The sequence below is a fragment of the Gorilla gorilla genome, chromosome 19 (assembly GCF_029281585.2).
Source record: "Gorilla gorilla gorilla isolate KB3781 chromosome 19, NHGRI_mGorGor1-v2.1_pri, whole genome shotgun sequence".
NCBI lineage: Eukaryota > Metazoa > Chordata > Mammalia > Primates > Hominidae > Gorilla > Gorilla gorilla.
In genome coordinates, this window is record NC_073243.2 from 19,332,639 (window position 1) to 19,360,623 (window position 27,985).

The 27,985-nt window shown below is 42.0% G+C and overlaps 1 protein-coding gene and 1 pseudogene across 5 annotated transcripts in view; one reads left to right on the forward strand and one right to left on the reverse strand.

Moving 5' to 3' along the window:
- Positions 1-27,985, reverse strand: part of ANKFY1 (ankyrin repeat and FYVE domain containing 1) — a 99,590-nt gene that overhangs the window by 54,621 nt on the left and 16,984 nt on the right. For 4 of the 5 annotated variants that reach the window (XM_055367182.2, XM_031003433.3, XM_055367181.2 and 1 more), the window contains exons 2-3: positions 23,199-23,391; positions 16,740-16,858 (exon numbers count right to left, since the gene is read on the reverse strand). In XM_055367182.2, coding sequence (XP_055223157.1) covers positions 16,740-16,858; positions 23,199-23,391 — 312 coding nt within the window. The remainder of the gene's footprint in view (positions 1-16,739; positions 16,859-23,198; positions 23,392-27,985) is intronic. The other variant, XM_063700524.1, reaches the window with a different exon arrangement.
- On the forward strand, positions 2,921-4,777 carry LOC101127969 (tyrosine-protein kinase RYK-like; annotated as a pseudogene).

The following is a 27,985-nucleotide window of genomic DNA, read 5'->3' on the forward strand; positions in this document are numbered from 1 at the left end:
TATCAACCCAGGTGGAATTTATAACTAATTTTTCTTTTAGCTTAATTTTACTTTAAGCTTTATTTTTATTTAAGGAACATGCATTATTTGTGCAATCTTTTTAAGTTAAAATAAAGACTGTACAGCAACTTGGGGAAATGCTTGGGATGAGAATCATAGTATAAAATATCTAAACTATTATTTCAACCAGAGTTAACTCTTGATTAGTCAGAGTAAGAAGAGTGATGGTCAGAGGAATACTTAAAATCATGGTCAACGCAAGTAATTCTCACGGTGTTGTCCTGGGCCAGGAGATTCCGCCTCATCTGATAACTGATTGGAAATCTGATTCTCTGTCCTACCCCAGACCTGCTGAATGAGAAACCAGAGATGGGGCCCAGCACATGTCCTAACAAGTCCTCTATGTGATTCTGATGCTCACTAAGGTTTCAGAAACCGTACTTGATTCTTGATGACCTAGGAAAGGTGCAACAAGGACCAGGAACACCTTATTAACTTCATAATTAGGAACTGGCTCATTAGCTCTGATTACTCTCCTTTCCAACTAGAGTGGGAAGGAGCAGCTTGAAGGGGGCAATGTCAAGTGAGTGGACTTGAAGACCCCGACTTACCTGCAACCAGGTTAATTCACCATCTCCTAAAACAACCAGATATTAAAAGTAAAAAAAAAAGAAAAAGAAAAAGTGAAATACACTAAAATGATAATATTGTAGTTACTATGTTAAGGTTTTTCTTTTTTCTCTCACTGAGTAATGTAGTAATAGCACCTTTTTTTTTTTTTTTTGAGACAAGAGTTTTGCTCTTGTCACCCAGGCTGGAGTGCAGTGGCACGATCTGAGCTCACTGCAACCTCTGCCTCCCGGGTTCAAGAGATTCTCCTGCCTCAGACTCCCAACGTAGCTGGGATTACATGTGCCTGCCGCCATGCCCATATAATTTTTTTGTATTTTTAGTTGAGATGGGGTTTCACCATGTTAGCCAGACTGGTCTTGAACTCCTGACCTCAGGTGATCCACCCGCTTCGGCCTCCCAAAGCGCTGGGATTACAGGCGTGAGCCACCCTGCCCAGCCAGTAATAGCACTTTTAAAATGTTTTAAAAGAGAAAACATTTTAACACCAGACAGAAAGCTAATTAGATTTATTTAAACAACCTAGGTGCTTCAGCTAAGCTGTCTAAGATCACCATAGTAGATCTTGGAAGCAGGCCAAATTTCTAAGCAGGCTTTGTAAATTGGGTTCAATACCTCAGTAGTCATCTTAATGGAAAAAAAAAAAAATGTAGGCCATGTGATTTGTCCACAGCAACCAAAAATCCCAAAACACATCCTACTAGTCTCACATGGCCTGATCTTGAAGACAGCTCGTTCCTATCTGCTGAGAGAATCCCCAGCACCAACACCCTCAAACACCTTCCCTACAGTAGCAGTTTCTTAAATACTATTTGCAAACTTGCCCGGTTAATCTTGACCTGTACAAGTAATAAACAAAAACCTAGATTATTAAAAAACTTTTTTTCACTACTTTCAGTAGGGATTTCCTGGGAGGGCTTGATATTTCAAACAAAATGAGGTTCAAGTGATTTACAAGCTTTCCCACTCCTGCCGTGACTCTTCCCCTCATCTACAAAATACACTGAGAATAAATGCACTTTGTGACTCAGACGAAGCAGCCAGTGGTATAAGGGTAGGCAGAGAACAAGGATCAGGAAGGACGGTGTGTGCTGCAACTGTGTACTTTTGGGTAAATCGTCCAGACTGTCTGCTTCCAATCTACTTAAGCAAGTGGCTGTAAAAGTCAGATGACTGCATAAAGCAGGAGTTCTCTCTAAAAGGAGTAGACTCAGAAGAGAAAGCAGTTGGCCTCCGAGTCCTGCGTGATGGAGGTAATTATCCTCTCAGAAGGCCCTGCATGCAAGCCAGAAAAATCTCTGACTTCAAGGATGAAAAGTAAAATAACACTGAAAACTTCTGACTTCGTTTCACTGCAGGCCAGGATGCATGTAAATACACTTTGGAGACTTTAGGATTTTCTATGTGGCCTAGTTTTTTGTTTTGGTTTGAATTTTAAATAAATGTTTTCCAAGACATCTGAAATGGATGGGAATAAACTGATCTGTATGCAATTAACCATTAAATGAAACATACTGAGTAAACTGACTTTGTTTTTTACTTTATTTATTTAGGGACAGAGCCACTGTTGCCCAGGCTGGAGTACAATGGTGCAATCACAGCTTACTACAGCCTCGACCTCCCAGGCTCAATCAATTCTCCCACCTGAGCCTGCCGAGTAAACGGGACTATAGACACATACCACTGTGCCTGGCTAATTTTTGCATTTTTAGGAGAGAAAGAGTTTCGTCATGTTGCCCAGGCTGGCCTTGAACTCTTGGCCTTAAGCAATCCTCCTGCCTTGGCCTCCCAAAATGCTGGTATTACAGGCATAAACCACAGCACCTGGCTGACTTTGTTTTTTAAATCCTCTATTTTTAATCTGTAAAAAGCTGAGAAAGGTGTCTTGAATCTCCTATTATGACTCTGGTTTAATTAAATTCTCTGAGTTTCCAGCTGTTTTTTTCTTTTTATTTGGGTCAGAGTCTCACTCTGTTACCCAGGCTGCAGTGCAGTGGCACATTCTCGGCTCACTGCAACCTCCATCTCCCAATTCAAGCGATTCTCCTGCCTCAGACTCCCAAGTAGCTGAGACTACAGGAGTGCGTCACCACACCCAGCTAATTTTTGTATTTTTGTAGAGATGAGGTTTCGCCATGTTGGTCAGGCTGGTCTGGAACTCCGACCTCAGGTGATCTGCCCACTGTGGCCTCCCAAAGTGCTGGGATTACAGGTGTGAGCCACCATGCCCGGCCCTATTGTTTTCTTAATCTACTTCACATAAAATTTTTTGCTTCCCCTATTCCGGACGATGCCGCCAAGGAGGCGGCGGCGCGCTCCGGAGGTCTGAAGCCGCTGCTGGCTGCCAGAGGCTAGCGGCTTGATGAATTGGGCAGCCGCCCTAGGCTCAGGGCTGTGAGCGGCTGGGGCCAGGGGTAGGCGGCGGTGCGGCGGGCGGCCAGGCGCCGGGAGGCGTGGCTGGGGCACCCCGCGGCCAGAGGGCCCCGCCGCCGCTGCTGCTGCTACCCCTGCTGCCCGCGCCTGGCGCCGCCGCCCCCGCCGCCCCGCGGCCCCCGGAGCTGCAGTCGGCGGCAGCGGGGCCCAGCGTGAGCCTCTACCTGAGCGAGGACGAGGTGCACCGGCTGATCGGTCTTGATGCAGAACTTTATTATGTGAGAAATGACCTTATTATTCACTACGCTCTGTCCTTTAATCTGTTAGTACCCAGTGAGACAAATTTCCTGCACTTCACCTGGCATTCGAAGTCCAAGGTTGAATGTAAGCTGGGATTCCAAGCGGACAATGTTTTGGCAATGGACCTGCCCCAGGGCAACATTTCTGTTCAGGGAGAAGTTCTACGCACTTTATCAGTATTTCGGGTAGAGCTTTCCTGTACTGGCAAAGTAGATTCTGAAGTTATGATACTAATGCAGCTCAACTTGACAGTCAATTCTTCAAAGAATTTTACCGTCTTAAATTTTAAACCAAGGAAAATGTGCATCAAAAATGGCCCTGACACGCAGCTCCAACCACTTCTACGCGTGTTTTATATTAGGGTAGGGTTTCTTGTGCAGTAATATTTCTCGTAGCAATAATATTAGCTGTTTTGCACTTTCATAGTATGAAAAGGGTTGAAATGGATGACAGCATTAGTGCCAGCAGTAGCTCCCAAGGGCTGTCTCAGCCATCCACCCAGACGACTCAGTATCCGAGAGCTGACACACCCAACAATCCAACTCCTATCACCAGCTCCTCCGGTTATCTTACCTTGCAGATAGAGAAGAACGACTTGAGAAGTGTCACTCTTTTGGAGGCCAAAGCCAAGGTGAAGGATATAGCAATATCCAGGGAGAGGATAACTCTAATAAAAGATGTACTCCAAGAAGGTACTCTTGGGCATATTTTCCATGGGATTTTAATAGATGAAAAAGATCCAAATAAAGAAAAACAAGCATTGGTCGAAACAAAGATCAAGCTTCTGAAATTCAGGTGACAATGATGCTCACTGAAAGTCGTAAGCTGCGAAGTCTTCATCACAGAAATCTTCTTCCTATTACTCATGGGTGTATAGGAGAAAAGCCCATGGTGACATTGCCTTACATGAACTGAGGGAATCTTCACTTGTTTTTACGGCAGTGCAAGTTAGTAGAGGCCAATAATCCACAGGCAATTTCTCAACAAGACCTGGTACACATGGCTATTCAGACTGCCTGTGGAATGAGCTACCTGGCCAGAACGGAAGTCATCCACAAAGACCTGGCTGCTAGGAACTGTATCACTAATGACACACTTCAAGTTAAGATCACAGACAATGCCCTCTCATGGACTATCACTGTCTGGGGGATGATGAAAACAGGCCAGTTTGTTGGATGGCTCTTGAAAGTCTGGTTAATAACGAGTTTTCTAGCACTAGTTATGTGTGGGGCCTTTGGAGTGATGCTGTGGGAACTCATGACTCTGGGCCAGACGCCCTACATGGACATTGACCCCTTCGAGATGGCCGCATACCTGAAAGATGGTTACCGAATAACCCAGCCAATCAACTGTCCTGATGAACCATTTGCTGTGATGGCCTGTTGCTGGGCCTTAGATCCGGGGGAGAGGCCCAAGTTTCAGCAGCTGGTACAGTGTCTCACACTTTCATGCAGACCTGGGGGCCTACGTCTGACTCTTCTCTCGCAATCCCACAGCATCAGGAGAAAGGTGCCTGTCATGGATGCTTTGTATCTAACACCACGCCAACAGAAGCACATTTGTCTTCCAGAACACTGTGCCTCAGGAATGCTTTAGAATCTGAACTTTTTAAGACAGACTTAATAATGTGGCATATTTTCTAGATATCACTTTTATTAGGTTGAACTGAAAGGGTTTTTGTAAATTTTTTGGCCAAAAGTTTTTAAAACAGTTACCTTGGACTAGGGGTACATTGTTACAAAATGAACAGTTTTTAAAATTGTTCAGACACAGATATTTGGAAGTAGCTATCTTAGTGCCAACTGCTTTTTATTTTTTTTACTTCATCAAGGTGATGTAAGTGACTCACCTTTGAAGTTTTGTTTTTTTTTTGTTTTTTTTTTTTGAGACGGAGTCTCGCTGTCGCCCAGGCTGGAGTGCAGTGGCGCGATCTCGGCTCACTGCAGGCTCTGCCCCCGGGGTTCACGCCATTCTCCCGCCTCAGCCTCCTGAGTAGCTGGGACTACAGGTGCGCGCCACCACGCCTGGCTAATTTTTTGTATTTTTAGTAGAGATGGGGTTTCACTGTGTTAGCCAGGATGGTGAAGTTTTTTTAATGTTATTTTTTATCACTACTCTTGGAAATGGCCTGTCTTCAAGATGCAATATTTTTCTTAGGAAAGGAAAAACAGCATAAAAAGAAACCTGGTTTGTCTTGTACAAGAAAAGGCAATATGAGAGGAAGAAAATTTAAAGAAAAGCTAGAGGAAAAAAAAAAAATTTTAAATACTTATTAGAAGCAAACTGCCCTTGCCTGGAAAAGTGTTTTTTTTTTTTTTTTTAGTGAAAAGGAATTCCGCTTTCGTGTTTTTAGGAAAGCAGGAACTGAGTTCATTGCATCTTTAATTTGGCGGAAATTAGCTTTTCTGTGAACCAGAAGTGGTTTGAGGCAGATCTGTAGTAAACAATGGTGATTTTATTTATTTTTACTCTCTGGAAAAGGAGACAATACAATTCCAGAAAGTGGACTCATATTTCTAAGGTTAAGATTCCCGTTTATTGCACCTAGAATAGTGCTATGCACAGAGTGGGTGCTTGAGTGGTTGTTTTTTTTTTTTTTAAAGTAAACTGGTAAATTTTGTGCTTATCTTCAAGGCTAGCTTAAGTATAAACTTGTTTTTTTAAACACTTGAAAAATTAAAGGATTTGTTTTATATTTTTTTTAAAAAACTTTTTAGGCTGGGTGCGGTGGCTCACACCTGTAATCCCAGCACTCTGGGAGGCCGAGGCGGGCGGATCACTTGAGGTCAGGAGTTTGAAACCAGCCTGGCCAATTATGGCAAAACCCCCTCTCTACTAAAATTACAAAAAGTAGCCGAGCATAGTGGTGCACGCCTGTATTCCCAACTACTCGGGAGGCTGAGGTAGGAGAATCTCTTGAAGCCGGGAGGCAGAGGTTGCAGTGACAAGATCACATCAGTGCACTCCAGCCTGGGGGACAGAGTGAGATTCTGTCTCAAAAAAAAAAAGTTTTTGCTTCATAGAATTAAAAAATCTTGGTAGACCGTATCATTTTTATCAATAAATAACATCCTCTTTAGTCAATTTAAGGATATATCCTTAAATATAACCTCCTGGAAATAAAATTAAACCTCAAACCATATTTCTAAATAATCTCTGGGTCAAAATGAAATAAAAGGACAGAGGTTCTAGTTCTGTTATGGCAGTGGAACAACCCATCCCATTTTAACTGATTATAGCTAAAAACTCTGGACAGAGTACAAAACAACAACGACCTAAAGATTTGGAAAAGTCAACAAAAGCAGGTGAACTGAGAGGGAGGCGAAACTTGAAGCAGCAACTGCACTGGATGAGTTTCCCTGTTTTGTTCCTCTCCTATGGCTTCGGTGTGTGTGTATATATATATTTATATACATATTTATATAATTTTTTTTTGAGACAGGGTCTCACTGTCACCCAAGCTGGACTGCAGTGGCGTGATCTCAGTTCACTGCAACCTCTGCCTTGCAGGCTCAAGTGATCCTCCCACCTCAACCTTCTAAGTAACTGGGACCGCAGGTGAGTGCCACCACACCTGGCTAATTTTTTTGCATTTTTGGACGAGATGGGGTTTTGCCATGTTGCCCAGGCTGGTCTCAAACTCCTAGGCTCAAGGGATCCGCTTGCCTTAGCCTCTCCAAGTGTGGGATTACAGTCGTGAGCCACTGCACTTGGCAAAAATTATTTTAAAATGATAAAAGCAACAATTCCTTAGGAAGTCATGATTATAAATGTAAATGTACATAATAGAGGCTAAAAAATATACGCAGAAAAACTGACACAAGTTAAAAGGAGAACTAGACAATTCTAAAATTATAGCAGATGTTACCACTCTCCTTTAAGGAATTGATAGAACTAGGCTATGCATAGTGGATATCGCCTGTGAATCCAGAGCTTTGGGAGGCCGAGGTGGGAAGATAATTTGAGGCTAAGAGTTCGAGACCAGCCAGGGCAACACAGTGAGACCCTGTCTCTACAAAAAAACATTTTTTTTAATTAGTCAAGTGTGGTGGCATGCGCTTATAGTCCCAGCTACTAAAAAATTCACAGGACGCAGCTAGAGAAGTGCTTAGAAGGAAATTCAAAGCTTTAAATATTTGTATTAGAAAAGATCTAAAATAAATTATCTCAGGTTCCACAACTTTGAGAAACTAGGGAGAAAAAAGGAGAACGGGAGAGCAAAGTAATCCAAAGAAAGAGAAAAAGGACAGAAATCAATAAAATATAGCTTGGCGTGGTGGTGCATGCCTGCAATCCCAGCTACTCAGGAGGCTGAGGCTGCAGAGTTGCTTGAACCCGGGAGGCAGAGGTTGCAGTGAGCTGAGATAGCGCCACTGCACTCCAGCCTGGGCGACACAACGAGACTCCATCTCAAAAAAAAAAAAAAAAGAAATCAATAAAATAGAAAACAACCAACAGAGAAAATTAACAAAGCCAAAGCTCATTCTTTGAGAAGATAATAAAAATGCCAAACTTCTATAGACTTACCAAGAAAAAAAGAGTGAGAACATAAATCACCAATACCCAAGAATGAAAAAGGAGTTATTGCTACAGACATTAAAAGGAGAAAACTACAAACAAATTCATACTAACAAATTCAACAACTTAAATAGACATATTTCTGAAAAACAAAACTTCCCAAACCTGACACAGAAGAAACAAATCTGAATAGTCCTATATCTATACAAAATACATATTTTAAAAATTTGTTTTCAAAAAGCTTCCCAAAAAGCAAATTCTGGACTTAGATTACTTCAGTGGTGAATTCTATCAAACATTCAAGAAATAAGCAATAACATCAATCTTAGAAAACATTTTCAGAAAATAGACAATGAAGGATCATATAAGGCCTATATAACCCTAATAGTAAAATCTGATAGAGACATTAAAAAAAATTACAAACCAATATCCCTCATGATTACTGTTGTAAAATTTTTAACAAAATATTGGCAAATAGGATCCAACAACATACATAAAAAAGGGTAATATATAATGACCAAACAGGTTTTTACAGCAGCAATGCAATCTTAGTTTAACATCTGTAATTCATCAAAAATTATATAATCATTTCTATAGATGTCAAAGAAAGTGGCAAAATTCAAAAACCAATTCAGGTAACTTATCTAGAAAACCAGGAATACTCAAATTGATAAAGCGTATCCAAGAAAAACCTACAACTAATCTATACAAAATGATAAAAGATCTCATTGTTTCTCCCTGAGATCAAGAACAAAGTAAGGATGCTTGCTTTCAGACAAATGACTTGTATCTAAATTATATACAGAACTGTTAATACTCAATACTCAAAACTCAATACGATGCCACATTTTGAAAAGGCCAAAGATGTGAATACTTTATAAGAAAATATACAAATTGTCAATAACACACAAAGAAGGTTCAGCATTATTATCAGGGGAATGCAAAATAAAACCGCCATGCACTCTGTATCCATTAGAATGGCTAAAATTGTAAACAAAAACCAAAACAACCTGCCTATATCAAGCGTTAGTCAGGATGTGAAGCACCTGGAGCTCTCATATCCACGGCTAATGGGAATGTAAAATGGTACATCCATTTTGGAAGACAGTTTGGTAGTTTCTTAACATTAAACAGTCTCTCCTAGATATTTACTCAAGAGATATAAAAACATGTCTACACAAAGGCCTTACACAACTGAACACAGGTAATTTTCTTTCTAATAAAACCCAGAAAGAACACAAATGTCCATCAACAGGTAAACGCAAAAAAAAAGTGTGGTATTTTCATACAATGGAATACTATTCAATAATAACAAGGAATGAATAATTAAAACACAAAGCAACATACTAAGGTGTGGGGTGAATGTCAAAATCTATATGCTAAAAGAAGTGAAAGAAGCCAGACAAAAGGGACTCTATGCTCTATGATTGCACTTCTATAAAAGCCTAGAAACTGCAAACTAATCTATAATGACTGAAAGCAGATCAGCGTTTAGCTGCAGAAGTGGATGGCAAAAGGGATGGATTGCAAAGAGACATGAGGAAAGCTTTAAGGATGGAAATGTTTTTTGTTAGTTTTTTTTTTTTTTCCTTGAGACAGAGTCTCACTCTGTCGTCCAGACGGGAGTGCAATGGCGCGATCTTGGCTCACTGCAACCTCTGCCTCCCAGGTTCAAGCAATCTCCTGCCTCAGCCTCCCAAGTAGCTGAGATTACAGGCATGTGCCACCATGCTCAGCTAATTTTTTGTATTTTTAGTAGAGATGGGGTTTCACCATGTTAGCTAGGCTGGTCTCCAACTCCTGACCTCAAGTGATCCAACCAACTTGGCCTCCCAAAGTGCTGGAATTACAGGCGTGAGCCACCACGCCCAGCAAGGATGGAAATGTTTATGTTGATTGTGGCAGTGGCTTCACAGGTGTATTCATATGTCAAAACTTATCCAATTGCACACTTTTAATGTGGGCAGTTTACTGTACTTCCATTACACCTCAATTTGGAGGAAAAAGAAACCAAACTGAGAGGCAGCACGGCACTGTGGTTAATGGCACGAATTCTGCAGCCAAACTGCCTAGGGTTCAAATCCCGGCTCCAATCCTTGCTAACTGTGTGGAGTTAATACATAATAAAGCACTCAAAACACCACCACCACATAGTAACTGCTATGTAAAAACTTGCTATTATTACAATAGACTATTTAGAAATTGATCACAATGAAAACAGTACCTACCAAAATATTTGCAATGTAGCGAGATTCATACTATAAAAAAAAGTCATAGTCTTAACCTTATTAGAAAATGAGGCCAGGCATGGTGGCTCACACCTGTGATCCCAGCACTTTGGGAGGCCGAAGTGGGTGGATTACCTGAGGTGAGGAGTTCAAGACCGGCATGGCCAACGTGGCAAAACCCCATCTCTACTAAAAATACAAAAATTAGCCAGGCGTGGTGGCGGGCACCTGTAATCCCAGCTACTCAGGAGGCTGAAGCAGGAGAATCACTTGAGCCCAGGAGGTGGAGGTTGCAGTGAGCTGAGATCACACCACTGCACTCCAGCCTGGGTGACAGAGTGAGGCTCTGTCTCAAAAAAGAAAAAAAAAAAAGAGATAAAAGATAGTAATTCAACTCAAAAAGAAAAAATAATTCAAAGGAATTTCAAAGAAAGATTTAATACAGATAAAAAGAAATTACTGAATTGGCTAAATATAAATAAAAATTAAAAGAACAATGAACCTAAACCAAATCTGCAATAAGCCAACACAAACACAAACTTAACATAACCAAAGACTGGTGAGAAAAACCCAAAAGCAGTATGAGGATTAAGAATATAACCGCAGATAAAATAGATTATTTTGAGCTCTGAGAGAATCTTTGGGCATGGGACTCAGCTGCTGGCAGGAGGCCACAAGGCTGTTTGAGTGTCCTCATGACATGGCTGCTAATGTTCCCCCAAAGTGAGCAATCCAAAAGAGAGAGCTAGGAAGAAGCCACAGTGCCTTCGATGAAGCCATCTCTCAAGTCACATGCTGTCACTTCTACCACACTCCATTCATTAGAGGTGAATCAGCCTATACTGAAGAGGAGAATTTGAATCCACCTTTGCAGGGAGAAATAGCAAAGAATTTGTGAGCATATTCTTTTTTACTCCTTTCTGTGAGCATATTCTAAACTTCCCGTGGATGTCATCGAAGGAACACAGTACGATTTCATAGTGAAACTGAACAGCCTTAACCTAGTAGTTCACACAGTAGCCAACAGATGTTGAATATTGCTGTGCTTCTCTTAAAAATTTAAATAGCACACAGATCCCCGAGTACACAGTTTGGGAAACTATGCCCTTTCCACTGCAGAGTGCAAGCTTTCCAGATGGTGCTTCAGGGGATAGCTTTCCCAACCAGAGTGAAAAGGAATAAAGGAGGATGCTTTCTGCTATTTGGAATGGCTTGACACTATCCAGGACACATTCCAGGAGAGCTGAATGACTCATACCCTGAGCCCTTATGCCAAGGAACTGTAAGATCTTTGCTTGAGAAAGTATGCAACAAACTCTAGCTTCAAAACAGCCATTCTAATCCATTGGAACCTCTCATCGTGTCAGCTGCTACTGGTAAAGTGCTACAGAGAGGCCATAAACAGATCATTTTGCTAGAAGCAAATTGCTTTACTTCACCAAGAAGTAAATATAATACTTTCCTTGTGGACTCAGATTTGTTATGCTTTGCTGAGCTAACAGTCATATTCTTTCTCTTCCCACTTGGTCAATCGGTATATTTATAAATTTTTATCTTTTATTCTTTTTTATTAGGGTTTAACAGACAAAAATTATATAGAGTTAATGTATGACATGTTTTGATATATGTATGCACTATGAAATGGTTATAAGCTAATTAACATATCACTTCATATATTTAAAGATACCTTAGTAAGAAATAAAAAAGCAAATTTCTACTTTTACATTTTCAGATACTTTCATACTTCGAGAAAAGCTGCAGAGCATCCCCATATGCCCTTTACTCATCTTCCCCTATTATTAATACAGCTTATATAACCATAGTACAACGATCAAAATTAGGTAACTAGGTAATACATACAATACCAATACCATTAACTAATTATAGGCCCTATTTTGCCAATTTTATCAGTAATACCCTTTTTATGGCCAGAATCCAACTGAGGATTCTACACTGCATTCAGTGTTAGTCTCACCCAATCTGTAATACTTCCTAAACCATTCTTGTTTTTCATAACCTTGACATGTTTGAGAAACACTCTGGCTGATTATTTTGAGAAATGTCCCTCAATTTGGGTCTGATGTTTTCTCATGATTAGATTGAGGTTATGCATTAATGGCAAAAATCCTATACAAGAGCCAGGCAGAGTGGCTCATGCCTGAAATTCCAACACTTTGGGTAGCCAAGGCAGGAGGATCATCTGAGCCCAGGAGTTTGAGAACAGCCTTGGCAACACAGCAAGAGCCCATCTCTATTAAACAATTAGCCAGGGATGGTGGTGCACACCTGTACTCCCAGCTACTTGAGAGGCTGAGGTGGGAGGATCTCTTGAGCCCAGGAGTTCAAGACTGCAGTGAGCAGCGATAGTGTCACTGCATTCCAGCCTGGGCGACACAGTGAGACCCTATCTCAAAAACAAAAAAGAATCCTACAGAAGTGATTGTGCCTTCATCAGTGGATCACATCAGGTACAAACATTTCACTTTTTTGAACAAGGTATGATTCATATATCCAAACACCTTTAAAGTGTATATAATGCCTGTTGTATTTCATCAATATATGCTAAAATTCTCATAATCAAGGCTGTGTGCGGTGCCTCACACCTGTAATCCCAACAGGCCTTTGGGAGACCAAGGCAGGAGGATTCCTTGAGTCCAGGAGTTCAAGACCAGCCTGGGCAACATGGCAAAATCCCATGTCTACAAAAAATGAGACAGGCATGGTAACACACACCTGTGGTCCCAGACACTCAGGAGGCTGAGGTGGGAGGATCACCTGAGGCCAGGAGGTCAAGGCTGCAGTGAGCCGTGATTGCACCATGGCACTCTAGCCTGGGTGACAGAGTGAAATCCTGTTTAAAAAAAAAAAAAAAGAAAGAAAGAAATATCAATTAGACAAGAACATCAAAAAGAAAAATGTGGAGTTTTTCTTACATTCTAAGATGTAAGTTTCATGCAAGCAAGAATTTAATTTTGTACACTTTGTATCCCTAACACCTTGAAAAGCGCTTACCACTCAATATTTTTTATATGAATGGATGAATGTTGAAAAAACAAAACACCAATAAATTCATTAAATGATTTTATCAAGCCTGTTGGTGTGGAAAACATTTGAGCCTTTAAAATACAGCTTTTATGCTATTTATACACCTGTTTACAAGAACCTATTTCCAATCTTCCTCAAATTGCTGCCATGAAGTGTCAGTGCTTCCAGGTATCACATAACACACAGGCTTCCCAGGCAGTCTCAGAAACTGCAAGCCCAGGTTTAGGCAATGAGCAGGACTGCTGGGCAAAGCACACAATTCAACAGGAACAGGCCCACACATGCCACTAGCACCTTGGACCTCTCCCCCATAACACATTTCAAAGATACATTTCATTAAAATGTCATAAAAAGTAAAAATGCCACATGTTCTCCTATCTGCTATCTTCACAGGTGCTTGATCTGTGAAAGCCACAAAAACCATTTGCTTTGAAGCGGATCACTCCTGAAAGCAAACCTTATAGTAGAATCAAAACACGCTTATTATTTACAACTGGAGGAGAGTCTAGAGACATTTAAAGACATTAATATTCTATTTTCCTGAACTCGAGAAAACTTCCTGACTCACAGTGATGCAATCTTGTGGCCAGACAGCACTGAATTAAAGCTCTAAACATTTGGATGTACTACAAAAGTTCAGTGTAAAGCAAAATTTTTTAATTCAATGTTAAAATTGGCTTTTTATTCCTTGATGTAATTTTCTGTGTTGTGTTGTTTTGTTTCAGAGAGCAGCGATGTTTCGTTTTTCCCACTCTCATTCATTTTGGTGGCAGTCGATATTTCACAATTAAAATAAAACTGAGGAACATTAACACTGTCTGACTGACCTATGACAGTATCCCAGAAGTCAGATAATGAAGAAAAAAAAAAAAGTAGGAATATTTCACAGCTCAGCTGCCTAACTGCTTTCTAGAACTGTCATACCTATTTGTAACGTCACTGGCAAATGTACAAGAATACCACCTTCATGAGCCTCACAGCTACTAGGATCACCAATGTTTGATTATATAGATTTCAAAAGATGGTAGCTTATTCTTAACTTTTTTCTAACAAAGTTGAATATTTTCCATATATTTATTATCTTCTAGTCTTCATAAACATTCTGTTCATATAATCAAGATCCTATCACACATTTTGTGAAGAACACTACATGATCTTATAAGGTCTTCATAATTCTGTTATATATGAGGTCAAAGATACATGGCTTCAAAACACTATGCTTTAAAAAAAAAAAAAAAAAAGCTATCCCTTGAGATTTCGATCACGTGGACTGGTACCCTCCCAGTAAAAAACTATTTCCCAGGCAGATGTTTTTAGTTACTGGCATGCAGGCATCTGCACATGTGTAGGTGTGTATGTGCATTTGTATCTACTACTTTTAGTTATGGACCTCAAGTTAAATCCTAGAAATTATCATAAAGAGACAGAGTTCGCTCATAGTTGGGAAACACCGATATATGTTCCCCTTAATCCATGAGATAAATGCCTACTTAGCCTTTACAACACTACTCAGGTATTAGCCACCTCTGAAACCTTCCTTTATCACCCCAACTTAGTCTCTTCTCAACCTTATAGATAAGCTAACTACATTTCTGTATTTACAGCCCTGGTCTGAAATGATTTGTGAATGGCCCGTTTCCTCCAGCAGAGTATGGGCTCCGTATGGCAGGGACTGTGTTATAATCATCTCAGTGTTCCTGGCACTGCGCATGGAAAACAGTACCTTCTCAACTGACAAACCTTCTGAACAAAGATATAATTCACACAGACAATCACTTCGGCAAGTCCAGTCATAAGCAGCATAACTATGTTTGGTCAACAGACTGCAGATACGATGATGGTCCCGTGAAATTATAATATTGTATTTTTACTGACCTTTTCTATGTTTAGATATACAGATACTTACCACTGTGTTACTGCTGCCTATGGCATTCAGCACAGTAACATGCCGTACATGCTGTACGGTTACACAGTAACATGCTGTACAGGGTTGTAGCCTAGAAGCAACATACTATACCATATAGCCTAGGTGTGTAGTAGGCTATACCATGTAGATTTGTGTAACTATACTCTATGATGCTCCCACAACAAAACCACATAATGACACATTCTCAGAACACATCCCTGTTATTCTTCTCACCATATAATTCTGATGAATATTAATACTAGAATTAAATTAAAATTTTGCTCTTTGCCCCATCTTTTCCAATAGCAGTCTGGCAAGTACTAAATGAAAATGCAACCTTCAGGTCAACTTTTGAAAATGACTGTTTTCAAGTCTACTTGCCACCCTATTTGCTTCAATCCTACACAAAAAAATGTGACATAAAACAAGTAACATTAAATAGGCCAATGTAGCTATTAATTTTTTCTTTTTTTTTTTTTTTTTTGAGACAGGGTCTTGTTCTGTTGCCCAGGCTGGAATGCAGTGAATGCAGTGGTGACATCATAGCTCATTGTGGCCTCAAACTCTTGGCTCAAGAAATCCATCCACCTCAGATTCCCAACAAGCTGGGACTACAAGCACATGCCATCCTGTCCAGCTAATTTTTTTTTAATTTACTGCAGAGACAGGGTCTTGCCCAGGCTAGTCTTGAATTCCCTGGGCTCAAGTGATCCTCCCACCTTGGCCTCTCAAAGTGCTAGGATTACAGGCATGAGCCACCATACCCGGCCTTAAAATTCTTTTTTTAAAAACAAATTGTATTGTGTATATTTAAGCTATATGACACAATGCTGTGGGATACATATATAGTAAAATGGGCACTATGGTGAAGCAAATTAACATATCCACCATCTCACATAGTAACCCAAACCTATTAAAATTCTGAAGGCTAATGGTCATCTTTTGATGTTAAAGAAAGAATACTGTTATTCTTCAGAGTAACTATTCTGAGTTCAGTTCTGATAGACTAGAAAAAGTACTTTGGCCAGACACGGTGGCTCACGCCTGTAATCCCAGCACTTTGGGAGGCTGAGGTGGGTGGACCACCTAAGGTCAGGAGATCAAGACAAGTCTGGCCAACATGGTAAAACCCTGTCTCTACTAAAAATACAAAAATTAGCTGGGCGTGGTGGCGGGTGCCTGTAATCCCAGCTACTTGGGAGGCTGAGGCACGAGAATCACTTGAACCTGGGAGGCGGAGGTTGCAGAGAGCCGAGATCACTATTGCACTCCAGCCTGGGTAACAGAGTGAGACTCTGTCTCAAAAAAAAAAAAAAAAAAAGAAAAAAAAAAAAGTCCTTTGGCATCTAGCATGAAGTTTTAAGCAATTTGACAGCAGGACTTTTTATTAGACTTGAGGGAAAATTTTTTTCTGGACATGAATCCTTATTTACAGCATATTTTTCATGAAATGAGTGTATGGAAAAATATTTACATTTTATAAATCATAAGGACATTGCAGATACTCAAATATTTACGATTTGTTAGCCAGGTATTACCTCCTAAATAGGTAGGTACACAAAGTACCTAAAAGTACAACCTACTGATTCATTAATTATTTAACTAGTTCATGGTCGCCATCAATTGCTAAATTATTTTACTTTCATTAAATCACAAATATTTCAAAATGAGACACCATAACCTTCTGCCAAGAGCCCTTCCGCTAGCAGTTTTGTGTCCCTGATCACTCAAAGGCTCACCTGACAGGTCCAACTCTTTAGTGGAAGACAAGTTAGCCAGACTCCAGCTGTCACTGCGGGCTGCCAGGACAAACTTGTGAGCACTAATGTGCCTGTCCCCAACCTTTATCTTCAGATCGCTGATGAAGAAAAAGATCCACATATATTAGAAAAATGTCATCATAACTAGGTATAGCTAGGATTCATAGCTGATAAACACATGAGTATCCATCAACATACATCTGCAAAAGAAAAAATTACAGCGAAGAATTATTTCTGTATGCTAGCACTGAATTCTGGCGAGTCATCTTTATAGTATGTTGCTAGAAATGTTTTCTATTGATAAATTCTGGCTTTAATTCACATGGCATGCTCTGCTTTCAAATACATCTTCTCATGGGATTCTTACGGTGGTGAACCTACAAGTTAAGTAGGATGATTAATATTCACATAAAAAGTAGAGGATATTTTACATAGACTGAAACAAGCTAAACCATCAGGGAGAGAAAGACAGAAAGGTTAAAGATGGTGATGACAACTCTGAGACTACAGTGCTACTATGCTCCACAGTAACGCTCAAGCAAGGTTAAACAGAAAAACCGTGAACAAACTAACAAGCAGTCACTGAAACCCAGTATCTGGACTCCTGTTCTCACTAGAAACATTCAGACCTAATATTGACCATTTTTTACTCAACTACTTATAAAAAATGGGGTGAGGAAAAAGCTTTCTTTTCAAAACATGTTTCCATAATTATGACATGCCATTATATGAAAAGATCTTCCTGAATAGATATTTATGTTTAACTCTGAAATGTCAAATACTACTGGAGGAGAGCATCTGGGCAGTTAACAAAAACGTCAAGATGACCCACTAGGCTGACACGAACACATGCCGTATGGCTATGCTGGCAGGAATCCAAAGTCACTGTCATCATCCTGCTTGTAGTTATATGTTTTATTTTCATATTCAACTTTAAAATTATTTACTAGGTTGGAAAGTCTTTGGAAACTAAATACACAAAAACCACTATATGGAAAAAAAGAAAAAGAAAAAAAATACCATTACACGAATTAACCCATCCATTTAAAAGGAAACCCAAGCCAGGCGTGGGGGCTCACACCTGAAATCTCAGCACTTTGGGAGGCCGAGGTGGGCAGATCACGAGGTTAGGAGATTGAGACCATCCTGGCTAACATAGTGAAACCCCGTCTCTACTAAAAATACAAAAATTAGCCAAGCATGGTAGCAGGCACCTGTAATCCCAGTTGGTCAGGAGGCTGAGGCAGGAGAATCGCTTGAACCCAGGAGGCAGAGGTTGCAGTGAGCCGAGATCGTGCCACTGCACTCCAGCCTGGGCAACAGAGCAAGACTCTGTCTCAAAAAAAAAAGAGGAAACCCAAACAGAATATTGTTTGTATATAATGCTTGACAGAGACACATTCTATGCTACAAGAGTATTGTCTAGAATACACTTAATCATCATTTGAAAGTATCAGCAATTCTAGTTCTATCAAAGACCAAGCTATAACTAATGGATATTAGATCACAAGATTAAGAGAGTATTTATTATTTCAAATTATTACAAACTGCTGTTAACACAGTAGAACATTATTAATAGTCAAAGAAGAAACAGAATACTCTGTGCAAAACAGAACATCAAACTGTATCAGCACAACCTGTGACAAAGTGTAAACAATTTAATGAAAACAAGAAGCTACCTACAAAGCACAAATAATTTTTAAACTCTAAATATATTTATAAAGTATTACATCCTAATAAACAGATTTTCAGTCTGTACTGTTTCAACCACGAGTATAACTTTTAGCCACAAAATTACAAAAATGAATGTTTCTAGAAAATTTCTACCACATTCATGAATGTCAGGTCAAAATTCTATCTTTTGTAATCTGACATACCAAAGGGAAATAAAGATAAGGATTTCATCAATAATTTCCAATAATAAGTTTTTTAAAACACAAATGAAAACCAGAAAATCAAACAAGTCCAGTCCATGAGGATTCTATGTTGAAACAATTAAGGACCTAGTAATTTTTTTAAAAAACTTGATTCCACTCAATTAAAGAGTATTTCCTTTTAAAACATGGAAACCAGAATGTTGTAACTGGAGAGGAGATGAATAGTTTCTTGCTAGTTTCTCAAACACTTCACTAGGAAGAACTATAGGTTTGTTTGGTAAAAGAGTGAGTACAGTACATAACTACACATGGCCATCGTTTTTAACTACCTTCTGGGACAAAACTGTTCTCCTGAACTTGAAATGTAGGCCAGGCACAGTGGCACACACCTGTAATCCCAGCACTTTGGGAGGCCAGGACTAGGAGTTTGAGACCAGCCTGGGCAACAGAGTGAGACTCTGTCTCTTATTTATTTAAAAAAAAAAAAAAAAAAAAAAAAAAGGCTACCAGTTTCTTCCACATTTCTCAACTTAAAAAATTTTAAAACCTACACATCAGTCATTCTGGCTACTAAGATGTACATAAAAATACTATTTAAATCTTTCAACAAAATGCATGTTATGGGATAAAGGTATTTTTTCCCCTACGTTGGTAAAAGATGTCTGCTTTAGAAACTGATTCCTCAGTTTCAGTTACCACATCTCGACACTTGGTCCCCTATGAAGACTCCATTCCCTATCTGATATTTAACTGTAGATAACATAGAGTTTCAATCTTCTTTAGATAAACAGCAGGCTTTTTTTTTTTTTTTTTTTTTTTTTTTTTTGAGATGGAGTTCACTCTTGTCGCCCAGGCTGGAGTACAATGGCACAATCCAGGCTCAGGCTCACCACAACCTCCACCTCCCAGGTTCAAGCGATTCTCCTGCCTCTGCCTGCTGAGTAGCTGGGATTACAAGTGCGCGCCACCATGCTCCGCCTATTTTTGTATTTTTAGTAGAGACAGAGTTTCACCGTTTGTTGGTCAGGCTAGTCTCGAACTCCTGATCCGCCCAACTCAACCTCTCAAAAAGCGCTGGGATTACAGGTGTGAGCCACCACACCCAGCCTTGTTTTTTTTTTAGACAGGGTCTCACTCCATCCCCCAGGCTGGAGTGCAGTGGCACGACCTCAGCTCACTGCAACCTCCGCCTTCCGGGTTCAGGCAATTCTCCTGCCTCAGCCTCCTGAGTGGCTGGGATTACAGGCATGTGCCACTAAGCCCAGCTAATTTTTTGTAATTTTAGTAGAGACAGGGTTTTGCCATTTGGTCAGGCTGGTCTCAAACTCCTGGCCTCAAGCAATCCACCTGCCTCAGCCTCCCAAAGTGCTGGAATTACAGGAGTGAGCCACCTCGTCCGGCCTAGGGCAGGTTTTAGAAGCTGAAGGGAGACTTGTTGGGAGTCCTAAGATCATACCATAACTAGCCAAAAAGTGACAGGAAGGAAACTGCCCAGTCTCATTCCCATTGTCTCCTAGAAGGACTTCAACACAATGAAGGCAAAATAAAATTACTAATCAATTGATAAGTAATTGAGAAACTAAATGATGGGCGTTCTAATGGGAAAGAGCCTCAAAGAGTAGGAGAGATGTGTCTGTAACAGAAAAACATTAGGCTTCCCTGGGCCAGTAAGAAACAAAGTTTTCACTTGTTCATGGAAGAAGAGGGAAAAAAAGATGATGGATTATATTTCACAAGAAGCTACATCTATTCAATTTATGGAACTATCCTTTACTCAGAATATATACTTCCTTTTTTATGTAATAGATTATTCTTTTATTTAGAAAGGGCTAAATTGATAGCAGTTTTGAATCCTGAGGTATTTTATTGTTATTTGCATCCTCGAAATTTTGACTTTTTTTTAGGACTGTCTCACTCAATCACCCAGGCTGGAGTGCAGTGGCACAATCTCGGCTCACTGCAACCTCCACCTCCCAGGTTGAAGCAATTCTTCTGCCTCAACCTCCTGAGTAGCTGGGATTACAGGCGTGTGCCACCACATGTGGCTAATTTTTGTATTTTTAGTACAGATGGGGTTTCCTCATGTTGGTCAGTCTGGTCTCAAACTCCTGACCTCAGGTGATCCACCTGCCTCGGCCTCCCAAAGTGCTGGGATTACAGGTGTGAGCGATCTATTTAAAATGTCATAATTATTTGAAAATTTTACTAAGTCTTATGTAGAATGAGCTTCTATCTCCCTAGTGGCTCAAGTCCTTCCTTCTTATGTATATTCACATCTGTGTTTCTTTGCCATATCCAGCACCCCAATTCAGTCTTTCATCATTGCTGTCCTGGACTATACGCAACATCACAGGTGCTCACCCTGCTCTTTTCTCTTTACAATTTCACCTAGATGACATTAGCATGCCTTTTTTTTTTTTTTTTTGAGACAGGGTCTCACCCTGTTGCCCAGGCTGCCATGCAGTGGCGCAATCTTGGCTCACTGCAACCTCCGCCTATCGAGTTCAAGCAATTCTCCTGCCTCAGCCTCCCGAGTAGCTGGGATTACAGGCGCCCACCACCACACCTAGCTAATTTTTTTTATTTTTAGTAGAAACGGGGTTTCACCATGTTAGCCAGGCTGGTCTTAAACTCCTGACCTCAAGTGACCCGCCCGCCTTGGCCTCCTAAGTGCTGGGATTACAGGCGTAAGCCACCATGCCTGGCCAACATTAGCATGTTAATCTTTATTTATTTATTTATTTAAGACAGGGTCTCTCTCCGTCTCCCAGGCTGGAGTGCAGTGGCACAATCTCAGCTCACTGCCCAGATTCAAGCAATTCTCCTGCCTCAGCTTCCCAAGTAGCTGGGATTACAGGCACCCACCACCACACCCAGCTAATTTTTGTAGTTGTAGTAGAGACGGGGTGCCACCGTGTTGGTCAGGCTGGTCTCAAACTCCTGACCTCAGGTGATCCACCTGCCTCGGCCTCCCAAATTGCTGGGATTACAGGCATGCGCCACTGCGCCCAGCCACATGTTAATCTTCTTAAAACACCACCCTGATTATGACAGTCCCCAAACTGGAAAACACACAGCTCTATTTCCTAGACCAAGTCCAAACTCCTCACCTGAGCGTCCTAATGCAATTACCCTGCTTTTCCCACCTCTCACTGCTCCTCTACATGGGCAAGTACCCTAAACTGGCCCCCTCTCTGTCATCTAAATCCTCTGTATTTCCTCATCTTTGAGGCTTTTCTCAGTTACTGCCCTTACTTGTAATACCACTGTCTTTACCTATTAAACCCTATCCAGCCTTTAACATCTACCTCAAAACTCCCTTAATAACAAAAGCTAACATCCTGTTGCTGCTATAACCAGTGAAAACAATTTAAGTTTTAAAAAGAAAAACGACAGCTAGCAACTGAGCGCTTACTATGTGCTATGCAGTGTTCCAAGTGCTGAACATGCATTTATTGATTTGATCCTCACAACAGCCCAAAGGTAAGTAGCAGCAGCAACTTCATTTGATAGATCAGGAACCTGAGGTATGTAATATAGATTGAAGTCGCATAGCTAATAAGTGGCCAGCTGAGCTTCTTTTTTTTTTTTTTTTTTTTTTGAGATGGAGTCTCGCTCTGTCGCCCAGGCTGGAGTGCAGTGGCACAATCTCGGCTCACTGCAAGCTCCATCTCCCGGGTTTACGCCATTCTCCTGCCTCAGCCTCCCGAGTAGCTGGGACTACAGGTGCCCACCACCATGCGCGGCAAATTTTTTATATTTTTTGTAGAGACGGGGTTTCACCATGTTAGCCAGGATGATCTCCTGACCTCGTGATCCGCCCGCCTTGGCCTCCCAAAGTGCTGGGATTATAGGCATGAGCCACCGTGCCCAGCCCTGAGCTTCTAACAGAAGCTGTATGGCTCCAGATTTCAACCTCAACCATCATGATGCACTCTCCAACTAGTTCCAAGACTGTTTTGCTTTGATCATCTCAAGAGAAACGGACTTTTGCCCTCTGAATTCCTAGACACGTAAGTCAATTCCTGCTTGATTAGCAATGCTATCACCATGACTCCCGCACTCTTTGCTGAAGATAAGCAGTGAACGAGAGACAAAAATCTTGCCTCAGGCCCCGCACGGTGGCTCACGCCTATAATCCCAGCACTCTGGGAGGCCGACGCAGGCGGACCATGAGGTCAGGAGACCGTCTCCTGGCTAACATGTTGAAACCCCGTCTCTACTAAAAATATAAAAAATTAGCCGGGCACGGTGGTGGGCGCCTGTAGTCCCAGCCACTCGGGAGGCTGAGGCAAGAGAATCACTTGAACCTGGGAAGCAGAGGCTGCACTGAGCCGCGATCTCGCCACTGCACTCCAGCCTGGGCAACAGAGCAGGACTCCATCTCAAAAAAAAAAAAAAAAAAAAAAAATCTTGCCTCAAGGAGCTTCTATTCTAGGGAATAGATTTGCTAATATCCTCATTAGAGATAAATAAATTTTGGAAGCAAGTGAAAGAGAAAAGCTGTAGTGTGGCCCAGGAATAAAGCCAAAGGGCCTTCTGTGTCTAGGAGCTCTCCCACCTGTACTGCTCCTGCTCGTAGAGGTCTGCCACGATGGCCAGCAGACGGCTGATGAAGGACTCGCTGCTGCTTTCCTTGTTTGCCTGCGCGGCCAAGAGAGCGCAACGCTTCTCTGTCTCCGCCAGTTTCTTCTGCAGCTTGACATACTCCTGCCGCAGGAGCATCAAGTGCTTCTCCAACTTGGCCACCTCCTCTGCAAGGAAAACAAAGAATCAAGTTTACCGTGGCTGGTGGAAAGCAGGCGGCATTCACTAGTCCCTCATCCCACAGACGGGAAAGCTCCCAAAGTGACTGGCCCCTTGACAGTTCTCCTATCTCTTAGTGATGGTCCTACAGGATCAAGAATGGCTTTGACGGCTGGGTACGGTGGCTCACACCTGTAATCCCAAAACTTTGGGAGGCCAAAGCAGGGGGAATCACTTGAGCCCAGGAGTTTGAGACCAGCCTGGGCAACCTACTGTCTCCACGTTTTTAAATATTCATCAAAAAGAAAAAAAAAAGAATGGCTTTGTTTCAGAGTGCTGGTCACTGATCCAGGAAGACCATCATGGTTACAGGGATTTCTCCTCTCAGAAGCTCAATATTATACAGTATATGACAATGAAGAGATGTACCTAAAGATGCTGACAGGCACTTGCCCTACAAAATCCTTCACCATAAAGCCAGGAATTCTCCAGGAGAAAAGGCTACCAAAATCACCTAGATTTTTTGAAACCACTAACAGTAACAACAATTTCCTAATTTTCACATGTTCTTCTAAAAGCTTTACATAAATTCCCTCATTTAATTTCTCTCTCTTTTTTTGTTTTTTTGTTTGTTTTTTTGAGACGGAGTCTTGCTCTGTCATGAGGCTGGAGTGCAGTGGTACGATCTGGGCTCACTGCAACCTCCGCCTCCTGGGTTCAAGCGATTCTCCTGCCTCAGCCTCCTGAGTAGCTGGGACTACAGGCACACGCCACCATGCCCAGTTCATTTTTTGTATTTTTAGTAGAGATGGGGTTTCACCATGTTGGCCAGGATGGTCTCAAACTCCAGACCTTGTGATCCACCCACCTCGGCCTCCCAAAGTGTCCGGAGTACAGGCGTGAGCTACCGCGCCCAGCCTCTTTTTTTTTTTTTTTTTTTTTTAAAGAGATGAGGGTCTCACTATGTTGCCCAGGCTAGACTCAAACTCCTGGACTCAACTGTTCCCCCTGCCTCAGCCTCCCACAGCTGGGACCACAGGCACATCCCACTGTGCCCAGCTTCATGTCATCTTCATGACAAGCCTATGAGGTAGGTACTGCTGTATACGAGCCCCATTTTATAGAGGAGGACACTGGGGCACAGAGAGGTTACAGATTTCCCCTGAGTTGCAAGGCTGGTGAGAGGATGGGCTGGGATCTGAGCCCAACATTCTTATTCCAGGGCCTGTAATCATATTAACTATGCTCTCCAACCCTGGCACCTATCCTCCTTCAGGTGAGGATCAGGGCAGTCAATAATGGTTCAGATGGAGGCACACCATCTTCCACAGGTGCGTTGGGGCAGGTTAAAAGGTTGAGAACCACTGTATTTGATTAATTTAAATTCAACAAGCATTTATCAAGTGCCCACTAGGTGCTGGATGCTGCACGATGGTAAGTGCACTCTGACATACCTGTCATTGGAGCCCTGAGTTACTGAGAAAAACAAAGATAAACAATTTTTTTTTTTTTTTTTTTGAGACAGAGTCTCACTCTGTCGCCTGGGCTAGAGTGCAATGGCACAATCTTGGCTTACTGCAACCTCCGTCTCCTGGGTTCAAGCGATTCTCCTCCTTCAACCTCCCAAGCAGCTGGGGTGACAGGTGGGCACCACCACGCCCGGCTAATTTTTGTATTTTTAGTAGAGACAGGGTTTTGCCATGTTGGCCAGGCTGGTCTCAGACTCCTGGCCTCAAGTGATCCACCCACCTTGGCCTCCCAAACTGCTGGCATTGTAGGCATGAGCTACCATGCCCAGCCATAAGTCAAATAACTTTTGTTATAATTTATAGTTAAAATAATTACAACAGTCAAATGCAAAACTACAACTCTACATTAGAGAGCTAGAAGGTACAAACAGCTACAAGAGCCTATAAAGCAAGTTAATGGAAAAGGTCAGGAAAGGCTTCCCTGAGGAAGCCGTCATGAAACTTCTCCTTCGCCTGAGCTCTGGAGTCTTGAGAAGGGATGAGATGGGGGTTTACACAACCATGCAAACTGGCAGCTTTATCAATCAAGGTCTCTATGGCTCCACAGTGCTGCTACAATCATCCTCCGGGCCTTGGTCCATTCACCCCTCCCTCTTCCACATCACAGACATTCCAAATCTTGACACCGCCCTCAAGCCCATCTCCCATCCAACCTGCCTCATTCCATGCCAACACCCTGAGAAAACTGAGCTACTGCCAATAACTCCCACCATCCCAGCAATGATTCCCATCTCCCCTTTGCTTCCTCAGAAAGGGTATCTCCTTCCTACCCAAGTTTAATGCCCCTATGTGCTCCCTAAATCTGATCACTCTCCTCGATCCTCAGGACCTTTGCTTTATCATCAACCACCCCATCTCCAAACTCCAGTCTCTCTTTCAACTGGGTGGTTCTAGTCAGCATATGAGCCAGTTTAAGTCTCTTATCTATTAAAGCATCCCACTTCCACATCACATCTGAAATCCTCAGCCCCGCCATCTCTAGCTACCATACACCACTGTCTCACCTGCCATTCCCTCTTCTGTCCCCACCATCCCCTTGAAACGCCTCTCACCCATGGCCCTCTAGTTGCCAAGTCCAATGGACTCCTGCCAGTGGTTCTCCTCCTAGACCTCTGACACCACATCGCACTGTTGTCCATCCCTTCTCTTACTCCAGCAACCACAATACCATCCTCTGATTCTGGTTCTCTGTCTCTTTCACGTGCTTCCCTGCATCCTTTCCCAATCTTTTCTTCTTCTTTTTAACGAAATAGGGTCTCTGTCACTCAGCCTGGAGCGCAGTGGCACAATCCTAGCTCATCACAGCCTCAAACTCCTGAACTCAAACTCCTGAAACTCCTCAACTCAAGTGATCTTTCCCACCTCAGCCTCCAGAGTAGCTAGGACTACAGGTGCTTACCACTATGCCTGGCTAAATTTTAAACTTTTTGTAGAGATGGGGTATCACTATGTTGCCAGGCCTGGTCTCAAACTCCTGGGCTCAAGTGATCCTCCTGACAGCCTCCCTAGTACCTGGGACCACAAGTGTGTGCCATCACACCTGGCTATAAATTTTTAAGTTTTTTGTAGAGATGGGCCTTGCTATGTTGCCAGGGCTACGTTGCCTTGCACTCCCAGGCTCAAGCGACCCACCTGCCTCTGCCTCCAGAGTAGCTAGGACCAGAGGTGTGCATACTTGGGAGGCTGAGGCAGGAGGATCCCCTTGAGCCTAGGAGGTTCAGGCTGCAAAGAGCCGAGATTGTGCCACTGTACTCCAGCCTGGACAACAGAGCAAGACCCTGTCTCAAAAAAAAAAAAACCAACCAGCCAGGTCTGGTGGCTCATGCCTGTAATCCCAGCACTTTGGGAGGCTGAGGCGGGCAGATCATGAGGTCAGTTCAAGATCAGTCTGGCCAATATGGTGAAACCCCATCTCTACTAAAAATACAAAAATTATCTGGGTGTGGTGGCACACAACTGTAGTCCCAGCCACTCAGGAGGCTGAAGCAGAAGAATCGCTGGAACCCAGGAGGTGAAGGTTGCAGTGGGCCAAGATCGTGCCACTGCACTCCAGCCTGGGTGACAGAGGACAGTTCGTCTCAAAAAACAAACAACAACAACAAAAAACAACCAAACAAAGAAAAAAAATTATGAGTAATAGAGAAGACAGGCAATTAAGCCAACGCAGTAAACCCTGAGAGCACTCTGATAGGGGATACAAATGGAGTGTGGCGGGAGACCTCCTGGTTTAAGCTAGTGTAAAGAAAATGTTCCAGAAAAGTAGTATCTTACTTCAAAAGATTTAAATAAAGCCTGTATTTGTTTGTAGCATACTGGACCCAGAAAATGCAAGAGAAGGTTTTGATCTTTTATTTTCTTGGTCAGATTCTCCTTTTAAGCTTGTATCAGTCAACAGATTTGTCAAACAGACAAAGTACATAAACACAGTATATTTCTCTATGAGAAATACAAATAATTATGAGCCCAAGCCTCGCCCTCTCCTCCAAGAGTTCACTGACAATAGTATCAGCCACTCACCAGATGCTATGCAAGTCAACTGAAAAGGATGGCTATAGTGTATACCACATCTTGCTAGTTCAACCTGGTGGCTACAAAATTATATCCCACTTGCCAAGAGACAGCCCCCAAGTTTCCACAGTGGTAACCTTTTCTTCCATAAGCAACCTGAACCCTCTAACCTTGGTTTCAATCACACCGTATTCTAGCCAACCTAAATCTTTTGCTCCTCAAGAACTCCAACCCAGCATGACTATAGCTGGCTGGGGAATTTCCATTTCCATTTCACTTAAACTGTCGATCTGCAAATATTTATGCATTAAGCATTTTGGCAGATTAGGAGGTGCCTCTTTTAAGAGTTAAAAGGGCAATCTAGGCTGGGTGTGGTGGTTCACACCTGTAATCCCAGCACTTTGTGGGGCCCAGGCAGGAGGATCTCTAAAGCCCATGAGTTTGAGACCAGCCTGGGCAACATGGTGAAACCCCGTCTCTACAAAAAAATACAAAAATGAGCCAGGGGTGGTGGTGGGCACCTGTAGTCCCAGCTACTCAGGAGGCTGAGGCAGAAGGCTCGCTT